This window comes from Lepeophtheirus salmonis, chromosome 13 (genome assembly GCF_016086655.4).
Source record: "Lepeophtheirus salmonis chromosome 13, UVic_Lsal_1.4, whole genome shotgun sequence".
NCBI lineage: Eukaryota > Metazoa > Arthropoda > Copepoda > Siphonostomatoida > Caligidae > Lepeophtheirus > Lepeophtheirus salmonis.
Window position 1 is genome coordinate 27,909,149 of NC_052143.2, and position 15,991 is coordinate 27,925,139.

General features: G+C 32.9%; 1 protein-coding gene and 2 long non-coding RNA genes across 5 annotated transcripts; 1 reads left to right on the forward strand and 2 right to left on the reverse strand.

Moving 5' to 3' along the window:
* Positions 1–249: 249 nt before the first annotated feature.
* Positions 250–1,899, reverse strand: Rrp47 (Ribosomal RNA processing 47). Of its 2 annotated transcripts, none has more exons than XM_040723677.2 (3): positions 1,029–1,899; positions 756–941; positions 250–555 (listed from the first exon to the last, which is right to left on the reverse strand). In XM_040723677.2, exons 1-2 carry the CDS (start codon positions 1,266–1,268, stop codon positions 786–788), a joined length of 396 nt encoding a protein of 131 aa, XP_040579611.1. In that variant the 5' UTR covers positions 1,269–1,899; the 3' UTR covers positions 250–555; positions 756–785. The 2 variants fall into 2 exon arrangements, with proteins under 2 accessions (XP_040579611.1, XP_040579612.1); XM_040723678.1 differs by having other exon boundaries at positions 250–567; positions 1,029–1,370.
* Positions 1,900–2,035: 136 nt separating this feature from the next.
* Positions 2,036–4,066, forward strand: LOC121128104 (uncharacterized). 2 transcript variants are annotated; one of them, XR_011783449.1, is made up of 3 exons: positions 2,036–3,282; positions 3,336–3,475; positions 3,540–4,066. It is a non-coding gene; the product is annotated as an uncharacterized lncRNA (long non-coding RNA). The 2 variants fall into 2 exon arrangements; XR_005868037.2 differs by having other exon boundaries at positions 2,036–3,227; positions 3,540–4,065.
* Positions 4,067–5,370: 1,304 nt separating this feature from the next.
* LOC139907121 (uncharacterized) lies at positions 5,371–10,239 on the reverse strand. Its single transcript, XR_011783450.1, has 3 exons — positions 9,091–10,239; positions 5,580–8,983; positions 5,371–5,511 (listed from the first exon to the last, which is right to left on the reverse strand). It is a non-coding gene; the product is annotated as an uncharacterized lncRNA (long non-coding RNA).
* Positions 10,240–15,991: the final 5,752 nt, after the last annotated feature.

Consider the following 15,991-nt stretch of genomic DNA (forward strand, 5'->3'; position numbering starts at 1 on the left):
TTAAGAAGCTTATATTATATTAATATTGGTTGCAAGTGGTAATGGTTTCCGAATTTTGCACAAATATATGAAGATCTAAAACGGTGTATAATATACATATATATGATTTATACCTTTTAAACTCAAATTCAAGCATGAATTTTTTGGACAATATATAGTTCGGTTACTTATGTGAATATTATAATACGCATGTCATGTAAACTCAAGTGCTATCTAGTTCTTCCTTCCTTAAATGGGCAAGAATTTAGATTTAAATAGTTATTTGTATGTATTTCAAACAAGGAGAATTATAAGACTTGTATTGACAATCAATAAACAAGATATTTTAAATGCACATTATGTGTGTATATATATAGGCTATTAATTATATAAAGGAGGAACAAAACGGTTTATTTACAGTATCGTAAATATAATAAAACAGATAAATAGGTAAGTTCACAATCTCCAGTAAGCTCACATAGATTGACATATTATATCACGTAAACCCATAATTATGTGATAAATTGATCGCCAACACGGACCCAAGAACCATTCTTTTCCATCATAATGTACTATCTAGGAAATAAACTATAATTGTGACGAAATAATCAAATTAAATAGTGAAAGTTCAGAGTTTCATAAGAATTCAGATCTTATCAGCTATAGAAACATTCAAAGCCAGACTCATCGAAAGGAGAGATCGGCTCATGTTTTTTTTATATACATTTTACATCATAATTAATTAGGTAATATAAACAAAAAACTTATATTGATACCTTAAACTTAGTTTGGAGGTTGACTCCTTGCTAGTATTTGTCATTTGACCTCTCAGCTGGATGGTGAATACCAGCTTTGATAAATCTTTTGGCAGCAGGAAGATTAATTTTACCACGACGTGCTTTGTCTTTAATCTCTTTGAGTCGTAACATCCCTAACTTTATGCGATCCAACTCAGCTTTTAACTAGCAATAAATAAAAAAACACAAAAAAATGTACCTATATATATATATTAATTAATAACATCAAACTTTAATTTTAATTAAAACTACCTGAGTATCCTTTGGATTCACTCCTTTGGTCCTTAAAGATACCCATACCAGGGAATTCAAAGCAAATGCAGATACTAATTCCAATCTGGCTCTTTCAACAGGTGTCAGTTCATCCAGATCTGGTTTTTGATTTAAAAGCTTTCCCAAAACATTTTCCCCACTCTTCAAATTCATATGAAAATCAGTAATTGTTTCTTTTAACTCTTGAGGAAAGCTCTCTTCATTGGTATTTGTACTCATGTTGATGTCTAGCTAGTTAGTATGAGGGATCAACTCAACCTTCCTTATTCTAAATACAGCCGATCTTACTATAAGTATGGCAATACAATGCATGTATAGTTCTAGCGGAAGAAGAACGAAAATATGTAGCATTTGAAAACAAGTAGTTAATGGCTACATAAATCCTTTTCTCACGCAACTTCTACTACTAATTCTATGTATAGATAAAAACATAGAATTATCATGTAAAGAAAATATTGACGGTGTCGTAGTTGACCAAAATATTCAAATTGTATTATTATAACCAAAGGGCTATAATGATTACAATGATTTCTACTAATAAAAGGGGGGACTGATCACTTATTTTGATGATCTACAACTGGAGCAGAAAGATGAGAGAGGAACAGTTGTGTCTATTTTTCCTACATTTAGTCTCTGCGTCACTAAAACTACAAACAGCTATTTCATAATTTGGCAAATGCATGATAGAATGACTTCATCACACAATTGTAACAAAAAATTGTGGCAATTTTAAAGAGTGATATATTGCTAGTGCTAGCAAAGTGAAGGAAATGCCCAATTCGTGTTGTGTGCTCCGGGATGTGGATCAGGCTATTCTAATGAAGGCAAATATAATCATATTGCTTTTCAGTGGTTCTAAAAAAAATAAATATACAATGAGGCAAGATTAATTCAAAATATTTAGTGAAAAAATGAAAATGGCACGAACATAAACTGTTTACTATAATATTAAATTAATACTATTAATCAAGTAATCATCATTCAACCCTTTGATCCTCTCTCTTTTTCTTAATTCTCTATTAAAAATTCACGTTATATATATATATTGTACATCCTAACTTTAACGAATAAAATGTTCAATCTAAACTCTACTTTTGGTAATTTTTTTTGTAACTGACTAGTAGAAAAATTTTAAAGGTAATATTTGTATCACTCTCCGATTGAAACATTTACTCTACGGAAGTTTTTTTAATCAACAACATTTTTATTTCAATTCAAAAATGTTGCCTTGGTAGATTATAAATTAATTGTAGCACGTCACTTCACATAGAATTTTTGATACTGTTGAAATGAAAATGGAGTAATATTGTACAAATTATGTTTTGGTATTTGATTTTTAAGCATAAAAAATACACATCCCTTACATGAGGTTAAGTGATTGTCCTTGGTTCACTCCTGATATTAGTAGAACTTATTGGAGATATACATTATAATTTATAACGTATAGACAGTGTTATGTACTATAGGATAATGAGTGGCGTGTAATTCTAGATAGGAGATTAAAGGCACATTTATATCGACAAATCCGACGAGCCATCTGTTTCTCATCCGGTAAGTATTTTCCAAATTCCTGGGCCTCCATTTTCATAAATCCAGACAGAGAGAAGAAATACTTATGGCATCATTGATTAAATAATATACATCTTCTTCTATCAATCAAGAACGTTATCATTCCCGCATTTATTATTCAATATTAATATAATATTAGATGCAATAGTCGATAGAGAACTGAATAAAATGCCTAAAATAACGTCGCCTTCTGTCTGGATTTATGAAAATGGAGGCACAGGAATTTGGAAAATGCTTACCGGACGAGTAACAGATGGCTTGTCGGATGTTTCGATATAAATATGCCTTTAGTCCCCTGTCTAGAATTACACGCCACTCATTATCCTCATTTTATATCAATAGCATGGATATTCATCTAAAAAATCAAGTTAATGATGAATACATCAAGTCAGACTTTAACTCTGATCTCACAAAGATGCATATTGCATGTATATACCCTTATCCATTGCTAATCATATAGGTTAAAAAATTTATGGAGAAATACACGGGTAAACCCGTTTTTTCTCGAGGAACTATCATTAAATTAATGGAGGATGTAATTTATAGAAATACATATAAAAATGTTTTGAGTCATCCACACCAAATGACGATCAAGTTATCATTAAAAAGGTATAAAATATTTACTAATTTCGAAATTGAACTCTGAATTTTGTACTATCTCACAGTAAGTATTCCATTTTTTTTTAAATCTAACCATAAAATATGATTCTATTTTAGCTAAACATATCAAGAATTATGATACACAACTCATTAAATGGCAAAAATAACTGCTTAACTGGTCACAAAAACGGGGGTAGTAGCTTTGGAAGGTTCGCAACTAGTTTGTCTGATAATAGTTTCTTCACTTAAAGACTTGGGTATGATAATTAGGTATTCCAATATTACATAATCATTAAATATTACTTTTTTTATCACTTTAAGGACTAGCTATGGTTGATAAGCTCCAAGAAATGGTGTTAAGAAAACTCATAAAAGTCAATAACAACTGTTTAAATGGTCACAACAACGGGGGTTGTTACATTAGGTGTAGCATTATTATGTTATATAAGCATAAATAAGGGGGGAAATCTTTTTTGATGCTCTTAATAAGTAGTAATATCGCCAGACATTACTACATAATTAGATTTTGCTCTAAATCTTTAAGATGGATTTATTTCTAACATTTTTTTTATTAGTATATTTATTGTCTAATTTTATGATTTTGACATTTACTTTACTATTAATAATTAGTTAGATTTCATCGGTAGAGATATGTCTATCCTGTGCACAATTGTACATAGCAACTTCCACATTAGGAAAAAAGGGTGATGATCTTCTTTATTAAACTCCACGTCTGGCTTTTGTTTAGCAACTTAAAGTTATGACATATTTAGCTTGATTCATGTCAGAACAAGCAAATATTATTTGGATCAATCTATTATTTCAATATACTGTATATATAATTTATTTTTATTAATTATATGATTCCAATTGTTTAATTTTGTATATTTAACATAAATGTATGATGGTATATATTATGTAGATTATATTTAATTAAAGCCTTCTTTTTTTTCAAACTTGGAACTTCAAAATACTCTACTTTGTCGTTTCATTAGCTATTATTCTGAGAATAAGGTTAATAATGAATTACAATTTCATGGAGTGTGACGCTATAAAATCTACTGTAACGTATAAAAAACGTCTGAGTCACTTATACGTAGTATATCTTCATTAAACATTTTGCTAATAAATACTTTCGTTATACCCTCAAAAATCATAATAAAGCAGGCAGCTGATAATCACATCAGTATTTTAAACAATGATACCATATGTATTTTTCCCCCCTTCTCCTTGCACACGTTTTTCTCTACAATATTATCAAGTTTAGTCATCATGAGTCAATCTAAGAATTCATTGATAGAGAGTTTACTCCACCCAGAGCCCTATAAGTAGAGTTACGTCAACGGGCCCTTTGAGAATATCTGACTTCTTCATGTGTTCGAGTCATGGCCCAAAATATTCAAAATTTAATACTATATTTTAGATGAAGAACTCTACAAGGCGATATATTTTGTTAAAATACCCCAAGTATGCCCTCTTGTTGTGCGCCGTGAATTACAGGAATCGTTCTTGAGCTGAGGGAATGCCACTTTTTTCATTTCAGGGGACATATTCCTTGGAATGCAATGGGTCCTAAAAATAAAATGAAATCTTTGGAAACCATAATATAATTCTCGATTGTGCTCTAAACATTTTGAAGAAATAAGGAATTCCAACATTGTTTAAACATCTAAAACCTAAAGTTCCAAGGCTCGCCATGAACCCATTTTCATTCGGGAAAACAATGTTGATTCAAAGAAAAATTAATAATGATGAAAATCTCAAGCAACTTTTAAATTTCGAATTTCAGGTAAAAAAAGATCTCCACAATTTCAATAATTTACTCCTTATTTGGAACCTCCTACTTCCGAAAATAGAGAAATAGACTTGTGGACATGAATCTAATTTCATTAACAATAGAAGATGAAACTTCTTATAATGATATATATATACTTTTTATTTTGCATTAGTTACTTTATCCTTAGAAAATAATAATTGTATGTATTACAGATATTTCTCCTTAGGTAAAACATTTAAAGGAAATAAATAACATCATATAAATCCAACTTGAAGTCTATGAAGCAGAAATAAGGGAATTAAAGAAGAAGCTGAAGGTGAAAGATGTCAAAATTTGGGACGCAGAATCAAAGCTTAAGTCTTTAAAAATGCGCATCTCTTCGGTATTTAATTCAAACCAAATAAAATTTTTAAGTTGCAAGTCTTCACATTCGAAAATCCGCCTTTGGTCTAATAAAACCATTGAGAATTCACTTCAGTTAAGAATTGTTGTCCAATTAATCTATTACGCCAAGAACTGTTTGGATCAATTTGCAAAAATACAGGTTTCATTCAAATCTTATATAACTATTCGGGTAAGCTTACGAAGGTATTTGCCTTTTTCGGGACGATTGAGCATTCGCAATTGCTTTAACTTTGATTCGACTGGGCTGGTTCTCTTTTCGCTTATAATACGTCCCAAGAATTCGATACTTGATTAAAAAAATTCACTCATTTCAAAACTATAAGACAACACTTGAAGGTCTTCCTTTACATGGTTATGATGTTCCTTCTATGTGGTTGGAACTATCATAATATCGTCGATATAGGCGAAAACAAAACTCATTTGGCTGAAAAGAGAATCAATTAGTCCATGAAACGTATTTGACGCATAACGTAGACCAAAGAAGTTCCATAAAGTCCAGCGCATGTAGTAATTGCCGTTTTCTTGGTTTCATCATAAGACATTGGTACTTGGTAATCGTGACCGGAAGTTACGTCCTGTCCAGTTTCGCCCTGCGGAAGTTACGCCCTGTCCAGTTTCGCCCTCATATATATATTATAGCATAAGTGTATCTTCCGCATATAATTTAAGGTCTTCCTTCACTTCAACTTGAAGCCCTTTGTAATTAATTATGAAATTATGGCATTTAAGTAATTAATATGAAATAATTGTAGTTTCTTATCATAATGAATTCGAACTATTTTTTTTACCGGTGAGGGAAAAGAGGAAGAACGAACACAATTAAATAATTTTGAATCATCATTGACATAATAAGTGGGAGTACAGGGAGGATTTTAATTTTACATGTTCTTAGTCTTGTACTCAAGAAGTTGTTACACTTTTTAACATATACTTTGAGTATTTGCAATTCCTATATTGCTTGTTAATAACTTTTTGGCATGAAATGTTTAAATTAAATAGGATGAGACTTGCAACGATCAGAATCCCTTTGAATTATCCCTGGTAAGAAATATAAAATATTCAATTTTTAATATTTTGAAGCTAAATCAAGGAATCTTTTTCAGCTTTTTTATTCATCATATCTCAAGACGGATTAAGATCAGGATCGACCGTAGCCCTAGGTTTCCAGTGGCCATTGAATAACGTAACAGAGACGTTTTTGAGTATACCACAAAGGATTTAATATATTAATATCAAGGGTAACTATAGATCGCCTTCCTTGATTAATATATGGTCGTGCTTGGCAAAAACTCCATAAACCTTTCAAGGAGAGGAAGGAAAGGGTTTTTACGATATATACCATAATTATTCATTCTATTTACAACTAAGACTAAGATTTTGTACTGGGACGAATAATACCTCGTTAGAATATAATATAAATATAAAATGGCATATTTTATGTTGTTTTTTTTTGCATAATCTTTGAAAATGAACTATCAGTACCAGATCGAAAGAGGGGGATCATGGAAACCCTTTTTCAGTATACCGATCTCCCTCGGGATAGTTATTTCTATGACAGCAATGTTTCGATTGAATTGTTGTTGCTACAGGGACGACTTTAATTTTACATGTTCTTGGGTCTTTTATTGCTATTGGGCATATTATTGTTACGTGGAACACAAATAATAGAATAAACAATATACATAATATATATTTATTCTATAAATTCGCCATACCTCTTTACTATAATGGGAGTTTCATTTTCCATAATAATATGAACTCGACCTCTACAACCATCTCGCTCGCATTTCCAATAAGTCTTGTGACATGTTTAATAAGATACTCTATAGATGTGACTGCAGTCATCCACAAGGTTTAGACCGCCTCTTCTCGTTTTTATAAGGTATACCATATCTCTTACTCCAGACAACTAACCAGATTGTTCGTTTATCATTAATAATGTATTTAAAATGTACTCCCCTTTAGGTGGTTTTTGTACAACATAAGTAACTTAAAGTCTATAACAATACATAGCAAATATTGAATTCGTGAGCTCTGAAGCAAATAATTGACTAGTTCGAGCCTAATATAGAGATTTATCCCTCCACACGTTTCTACTAGAGCGCCATTGCCTGCAATGAGTTGAGGGAGCACTACTTTATTAGGATCTTGAGCAAATGATGTTGGAAGTACAGATATCTGTGATCCCGTATCAATGAGAAATTTGATTCCGTTACTAGTCACAAAGAGGAGTTTGCTGGGAGAATTATAGAGATTTAACATCGGGACGATTCCCCGACACCATATTAGTTTTTTTGAGCCAGGAGTTTGGAACACTTATGTCTTCTTTCCCCACTTTTATAATAGAAACATTCTTCTTTTTTGTTGGTTCCACGATACATGGGCAACTGGTTATCCTTGATCGTATTTAACACACTGGATGTCTCCGTCATAGTCGAATTGAATTTTATAATTCTTATAAATTCGTCTAAGCCAACATCCGCGAACTGCACTGAGAGTCCATTCTTATTGGTTTTTGGAAGACTCCTCACGAGAATCTGTTTTATTATAGATTCCCTTAGCTGGGTTATGTTTCGAAAGATAATTTATTGCATGACTAACAATCTCAGTCACAATTTCACCAGGATTCTCAATTAGTTAAAAAATAATTTCCATCTTGTCTGGAGTTGATATCTCATATTCTTTCAGAATTTTGGACTTTAAGCCAGAGTAAGGAGTATCACTCAAACTCTCCTCCTCATCGTCGAAGAGATCCAGAACTTTGTCGTCCACACCCGACAGTAAATGGTAATATTTTTCAGTCTCTTCCGAGACCTTAGACAATCTATATTGAGCCTCAAGTTGGCGACACCAGGACTTGGGTTTGTCCGGCCAAAAAGGGATAATTTTAATTTTTCCTGCCACTGGAGGGACTTCTGCAACTTGGCCGCTTCTAGCCATCACGTCGGAGTCACCAGTTTGGCTGCCCCAATATGAGGTCTTACTCACTTAGACTCACAAACATACTGCTTTATTCCAGTAAAATCTATCTACATTATGATTCAACGATATAGTCCTCAGGGGAGAACCGCTCATATTTACCGGCTTAGCTCATCGCTACATAACTATGACGTGTCATTACATTTTTTTAATACGTAGCTGTTTCTTTGCTTATTTCTATTACATCATTAGACCACCATTAGATTTTCTTTCTATCAAAGAATAATTATGGCTGTCCGTTACATAGCTGTAAAGATGTTCCAAGCACTCAGGACATATTAAATGCTTGGATACTGATTTGATAACATATCCAGCAATTTAAACAACAACACATTCTTCAAATTGAGAAAGGCTTGGGACGAAAAGAGGCAATCGAAGTAGTCATGGTCAGTATTTAGGGAATGTTTTTCCTCTAGGACGTACTTCTTGATCAATGAGAAATCTTCATCATCAAGGAATCGGAAAACTTTCTTTTGGTTTCCTCTTATTCTTTGAGGTAGTTAAGAGCGCCACTGTATCATCCAGCCTTGTGCAATTATCACTGCTGACAGTGACATGATGCCTAACTAATAAATATTGGATTATTATTGCTTCCAAATGAGACCTTATGGAAAAAAATAATAACTATATATGATCGTGAAAAAGAATTAAAAATTGAAACAATATTAAAGTAGATTTCACATACACTAGGTAATATGTATAAATATCTACCTGAGATAGTTTGTAAGTTAGAAATACTTCATCGGTTTAAATTATACTAGATAGTCAAATATGCCGTAAATTGAAGTCATTGATGCCATGAATCCAACAAAAGCTGTTCTTTTACACGTTTTTGAAGGTAATTCCATTCAACTCTTCTACCGTCTTTATCCACCGTCCATAATTTTGAGAAATGCAAATGTATTCCTGACTAACTTTATACAATGATATGTGTCTAGTCGCATTAATACTTTTTAGCGGCGATCACTAAGGTGAAAGAAATAGGTCTGAAATCTCTTCCCTTGTTCCAAATTACCTCATAATTCTTTCAACATTGCTTTGTGACTACTAGGCCCGTCAAAAGTTGACGAAGTCACTTTTCACCAGAAATTTCCAATTCGAGTTTAATGAAACAACCATGAATACAAGTACCTCAGTTGCCGGCACAGTTTCACAAATTTCTTCCTCGTTAATCCCCATGTTGGCATATCTATTAAAGCCTTTCCCATTCCCTTGAATTTTTGAATATTGAAATTTCATCTAAGGTCAAATTAACAAGAATTTCTTCTTCAGATCCATGCGCTTTATTGGCTTTCGATTGTAGGATATCAAAAGAATATTGAGTAATTCCAGGGTCACTATCTACATTAGAATACCAGTTTCTCATTGTATTGAGACTAAGCAAGGAAGTCGAATGTCTTCCTTACAATTATAGGCTTTATTGGAGTAAAATGATAATGTCAAGGCGAACGCTCAAAGCTCAGACGAGTAGCTGCTACGACTTCTCTTTCCATTATATCCGAATTGTATCCTCTTTAACAAATTTTTAGGTATGTCTGACATTGTTTCAAGAATAGATGTCTGACATCCATCTCTTAGACTTCAATTAATTGACTACGTCAACTAAGGTTGATAACTTCTTAAGGAAATGCTTTGAATATCGTAGGCACAACGTTTTCTAATAACATCCAAAGTTCTATTAAAACACTCAGGATCAAAATATTTGGAACAAATCCTTGAATGCTCCTTTGTAGTAAAGTTATTTAACTTGAGGTTCCTTACCCATTCCTGGCACCTTTCTGAATTCTTCGGAAATCGATGAAATGAAAATTCACTCTTAGCAACACATTTGTTCTTGCACGCAAACACAACACAAGACATGATTTGCAATTTCGCTTTAAAGCTTAGCCATGAATAACCAAGGTATACATAAAATGGCTGCCGACAGCTGAAGGGTGAGTCTCCTTTTTATTATATAGGTTGTGCATCCAGTTATTATATAGGTCGGTGGCTTACTCTCTAGAATGACGAGGACAATTGATTGAATAGTTCAGCTAATGAACAATAAAGAAACATAAGGATCAAATCATTCAGTTATTATGTCAACATTCAGTTATCAATAATATTTCTTAAAATCTTAATGAATTAATAATTAGTTATAAAATAACATTCTACTTTTTACAGAAGGAGTATGGTATTAAGTAAGTTTGGCGTTTATAAATTTGAGCAACATTGATTTCAGCAAGGGTCATCTTAGCAACATTCATTTGAGCAAATATTCATTTGGGCAAGCTTCATTTGAGCTACATTTTCATATAGTAAATATTATTAGACAAATTACGGCATTATTAAACGTCATCAATCACCACCCATCAGAGTGGTGTTCAAAAACAAATGGGAGAAGTCTCAAAGGAGCAACTGAGGCTCTTATCGGACTTTGTAACAACTCCCTAAGCTTATGTAGGGGGATGAATTTACAAAACATATTCAGTGGAATTGAATTCAAACACTTCGATCGATATTTCCTCTAAGAGTATGATCTTTAAAAAAGTATGTGCATTCTCCGATCATTTTCGACAGTAAACCTTTGATTTATTTGCCATATTTGACTTGATTCAAAACTATAATACTAGTATTTAGGTCATTTTAGAGAAGGCTTAAAGGGAGTTGGGTCGGATTTTTTGGATGCTCTTGTATTACTTTGCTAGCTTCATTGAATGCAGAAATAGTCAGCCTTTCTGAAAAGAAAAAATTAACTATAGATAGTGTCTATCATTAACATTAAATGTATAAACTTTTGGATTCTCCTCTTTAAGATATAGATCGTGTGGCTCGAAAGCTTCGAACCGGTTTGGCTCTCGGTACATAACAAGGCGTTCTATTTACATGTCTCTGTTTTGGTGCAGGGTTGAAATAAAGACCTGAAGAGAGGAAGGTATACGAGAGTCAAGGGAATATTTATTTAGAGCGTTACAAGCGTAATTACGTAATGGGCCTAATTGTTTCGTGATGGATAATTTAAAAATAAGACACGTAATCCCCAAATTTAATGGTGGAGACGTGAACACCTGGTTTAAGCAGGCGTCCTTAGCCAAGGATCTGCTGGGGATCAAGGGCATGAGCAAAATAATCCCTCTTCTCCTAGAGGGCAATGCGTATGCAGTGTACGATCAATTATCGAACGTCGACAAGAAGAACGAAAGTCGAATAGCGAAAAGCCCCAACAAATGCATAACTCGTTTTGAAGCTTACACGGAGCTACGGAAGAAAATGTGGGAGCCCGGGACGTCGGTAGACGTCTACCTAACCCAAATTAAGACCTTGGTTGAAAGAATCGTGACAGGGAACAAAGACGATTTAGCCTGAATTCGTGATGGGGATACCCCCGATATTTATGCACAACTCCAAGCTACTCCTAATATAGAGTCCATACCAATATCAGAAGTGGTTGGTGTCGCTAGAAGGCTTCTTGCAAGTGCAAGAACGAACGTGAACGACGAGTGCAATCAGTATGGGCTCATTGCAAGAGGAGCGAAGCTTCGTCATGGAAATCAAGATCGACAAAAACCTAATCAGTCGTGGATGGGGACAATATGTTATAACTGTGGGAGAGAGGGGCACATAGCACATTATTGTCAAGACCAGTGAAACGCAAGAGGGTCGTTGTCAGCACAATCACCGTCCCAATTCGAGGATCAGGCGCTTTAATACCAACAATAAAAATTTTAATTAATGGGAGGAAGGCGTTAGGGCTCCTAGATACAGGGTGCACCCAAACCATTCTCGGACCCTTCTTTTCAAACCTTTCAAACGAAGAAAGGTAGCCAGTGAAGTCCTTCAATAAGATAAAAGTATCCGGTCTGTCAGAGATGCTTGTGAAAAGGCGGCTTGCTATTTTAATGGAAACCTTCCATTCCTTCAACGTCTCTTGGGAAGTGCAACTCGTATCGACAACCAAGAACCGAGCAGACGTGTTAACGAGAGTGCCGAAGGAGTGGATCGTTCGATCTCGCAAACCATATGATTATTTAGAGCGTTACAGATCGCAAACATGTAAAAGATCAAGATAGAATTATCTATGAGGATTTTTTAAAAATAATAAAGTAACTTTTTGAAAATCCTGATTATTCGTGGATAATAATTAAATTATTGTGCCAAATGATTGGTTTTTATATAAGTTACGAATTATAGAATAATAGATTTGGCAAAGTCAACCCTATTTCCACATTAGCAACATGTTATTAGGGGGCAAGTGTCGTCCTTGCTCTTAACACGCGAGTTTAACGCTCTCACGGACTCCCCGTGACAATACCTCATATTAAGTAGCTCCATTTGTTAATGACATGATCTCCGCCAAGAAGTGCGCTTCACTGTTACTCAGGACTCCCGAGTAGAGTCTCAAAATGATGTTTCCGAGCTCTATTTCGCACCATAAGAAAAGTTGGTCGGTCTTGTCTGAGTCTTTGATTTTTGTAAACCACTTGAACCATTCCTATCGTGTTATGATGCTTCTCTATCCCTCTTCAGTTGTCTCAAAATCGATCATGGGTCTCTCAAAGGGCGGGGCCTGTGAGCAGTTCTTCCACTGGATTAGCCTTGCTCGACTTGATCTGATATAGCTTGTGGGTGAGACAAACTATGTGTTTTGAAGAGGACTAAGACCACTTGTTCGGACCCGTGCTCGATGACTGTTTTGCGTCCTGACCTTGTAACTAACAAAATTTTTAAAACATGAAAGAATGGTTGTTGCAAAGATATGCTAGAGCCACTTTTTACACATGTCCACACCAAATTCTTCCTAACGTCTCTGGACCACCGATTAGGTTCCTTATCAAACAATACGGTACTCCAAATGCAGTTTATACGCCAAAATGTTACGGACAAAATTACCTAGGCACCATTGGAACATGATGCATTCTTATTTTTTTATCCGTAGAGTTCAATGCGGCTTGCATCACATTCAATTGTACTTCAAGAACGTCGGCTTTTTCTATATCCCTAGAGCACGATCTTGCTAGTAAATTGTGGAGGAAATGTTAACGTAACCACAATTATGAGAAAATAAGCTTTTTTCCATAAGTATTTTCATAACATAAAACAATCCTATGCAAGGATACCCCTTGTTAGTTGTTACTTAATTTAATATTCCATATATATTGTAACCATCTTTTTTCAGATGTCCTACACTTCTAAAGCAATGGGTAGTAAACTGCCGTTGCCAAGTTGGAAACAACCCAAATGGTCAAGGATATATTTTAAGCACTTCAAGGACTCTGACATCATCAAGCACAAATTTAAGTGCTCTCTTGTTAGTTGTTGATGGAGCAGTGCTCCCATTTTCGACTTTCCAATGCACTTAAAAAAAGTGGAGTCCCATCTACGAATTTTAAAGCAGACATACTAAAAATAATTAAGATGACATGATTGAAAAAAGACCAACTGTAAATATAGTCATTACTCATAAATATGCCCTACCTCGTACTTTGGAATCCTTGGGATTGGTCAAAAAATAGAGCCAAAATATACATCCTGATAGCAGTTATATTTGATAAACATTTTTCAATTAAAATATATACCTTGCCTGATTGATTCGCTATAGGCAGAGCATGTAACATGCAATAAGTATTTCTAATTTCCTTAAACCCATGACAAAAAATTTCCAAACATTGAATTTTAGTAGTTATTTAAACGATGAATTTAGGGATCGATTATATTGAACAAGTATGATGTTAAAATAAATGTCTGAGAAGGGATTTTTGGATAACCCCTTAAATACCGTGAAATAGAGTAACACATATCCAAATTAATATTTTAATTATATCCAATTTTTAAAGATGTGTTTCTACATTACAAAAGTCAAATAGAATCATCCCAAATCTTCTCAAGTATAACGTATATAATTCTCAACGTCATAATTGTTATGAAAAGTTTCAAAATATTCAAATGAACTTATAAGCAAAGTTGATAAATCTGTAGAGAAAAACACGTGTAAGGAGAAGGGGGGGGAAAGACTTATGGTATTATTGTTTAAAATACTGATGTGATTATCAGCTGCCTGTTTTATTATGATTTTTGAGGGTATAACGAAAGTATTTATTAGCGAAATGTTTAATGAAAATATATTACGTATAATTGACTTAAACGTTTTTTATCCGTTACAGTAGATTTGAAAACGTCACACACCATGAAATTGTAATTCATTATGAACCATATTCTCAGAATAATAACTAATGAAATGACAAAATAGAGTATTTCGAAATATATTTGAAGTTTCATGTTTAAAAAAGAACGCTTAAATTAAATATAATCTACTTACTAAAAAGTAAACCATCATAAATTTATGTTAAATATACAAAATTAAACAATTAGAATCATATAACTAATAACAATAAATTATAGATACAGAATATTGAAATAATAGATTGATCCAAATAATATTTGCTTGTTCTGACATGAATCAAGTTAAATATGTCATAACTTTAAGTTGCTAAACAAAAGCCAGACGTGGAGTTTAATAAAAAAGATCATCACCCTTTTTTCCTAATGTGGAAGTTGCTATGTACAATTGTGCACATGATACATATATCTCAATGGATGAGATCTAAAAGAGGTAATCACTTATCTAAATGATGTTTTGAACTGCAGAAACGGTGCCTTCAGCTCTTCTGATTTCATCTCCGAAAGTATACAATTGTATTCTTCAAAGATGGTACAGGCAAATTTGCGAATAACTTGAGCAAAAGTTATGCTTTATACTACTACTAGCTAAGGATGAAAATCACATTGAAAAGGGTCTGATTAATTAAGAAAATTATAAAAAATATTCAGAAAATACTTCTTTATACTAATAATTATAATCTGAATGTTTCGTTGTTGTCGAAAAAGGTCCTGATAACTCCAATTCTATTATAATTATATTTCTCTTGTACTATATCTTTGTATCTACTCTTGTAACCTTAGTGTTATTATTATGAATATAAAAAAAAATAATGTGTTATAAACTTCAAATAACATACCAACATTTTTGCATCTAAAAAATTGTCTAGATAAGAAATACATTTTCTATTTACTTCAAAAAATTTCCAAATCGAAATTCGTGAAGTAAATTTAAAAAAAACTTTTTTTCTGAACTAATTTTGCAAGAAAAAAAAGTTAATAGCATTTATTGGAATTGTAAAAGAAACACAAACCTACAAATATTTTTTTCGCACTTGCAAAAACAAAAAAAGTTATGAAGAATAATGTTGTCGAAAAAATAACCATCGATAACTGATTCATTTTTGTAAATATTGCAAAAATTATGTTACAAAATGTTCTGGAAATTGAAAATAGGGATCTAAAATTTTATGTACAAAATGTATCGTTTTGTGGCATTTCTTTAAAAAAAATTGAAAATTGACGTTTGATGAAAAAATGGGAGAAAAAGAAAGAAAAAAGGGAAAAAATGAAAAATTAATCAGAAAATGACGTATATTTCAGTTAAACATCATTTTTTATTTGGCAAATTTATATGTAAACACATCTCCAGACAAATTTCTACAAACTTTATTCTATTTATTAATCCCATATTCTATTGGAAGTTCATTTTTTTGCACCTGAAATGAACGAAATTGCAATTTTCACCGATTTCTTT

What these genes read in the sequence shown, in the direction of transcription:
- Rrp47 (XM_040723677.2), bottom strand. Translation starts at nt 1,268, where the DNA reads ATGAGTACAAATACCAATGAAGAGAGCTTTCCTCAAGAGTTAAAAGAA. An exon ending in TGAATCCAAAGGATACTCAG is followed by an intron (nt 942 to 1,028) that starts GTAGTTTTAATT and finishes ATTTATTGCTAG; the next exon opens with TTAAAAGCTGAGTTGGATCG.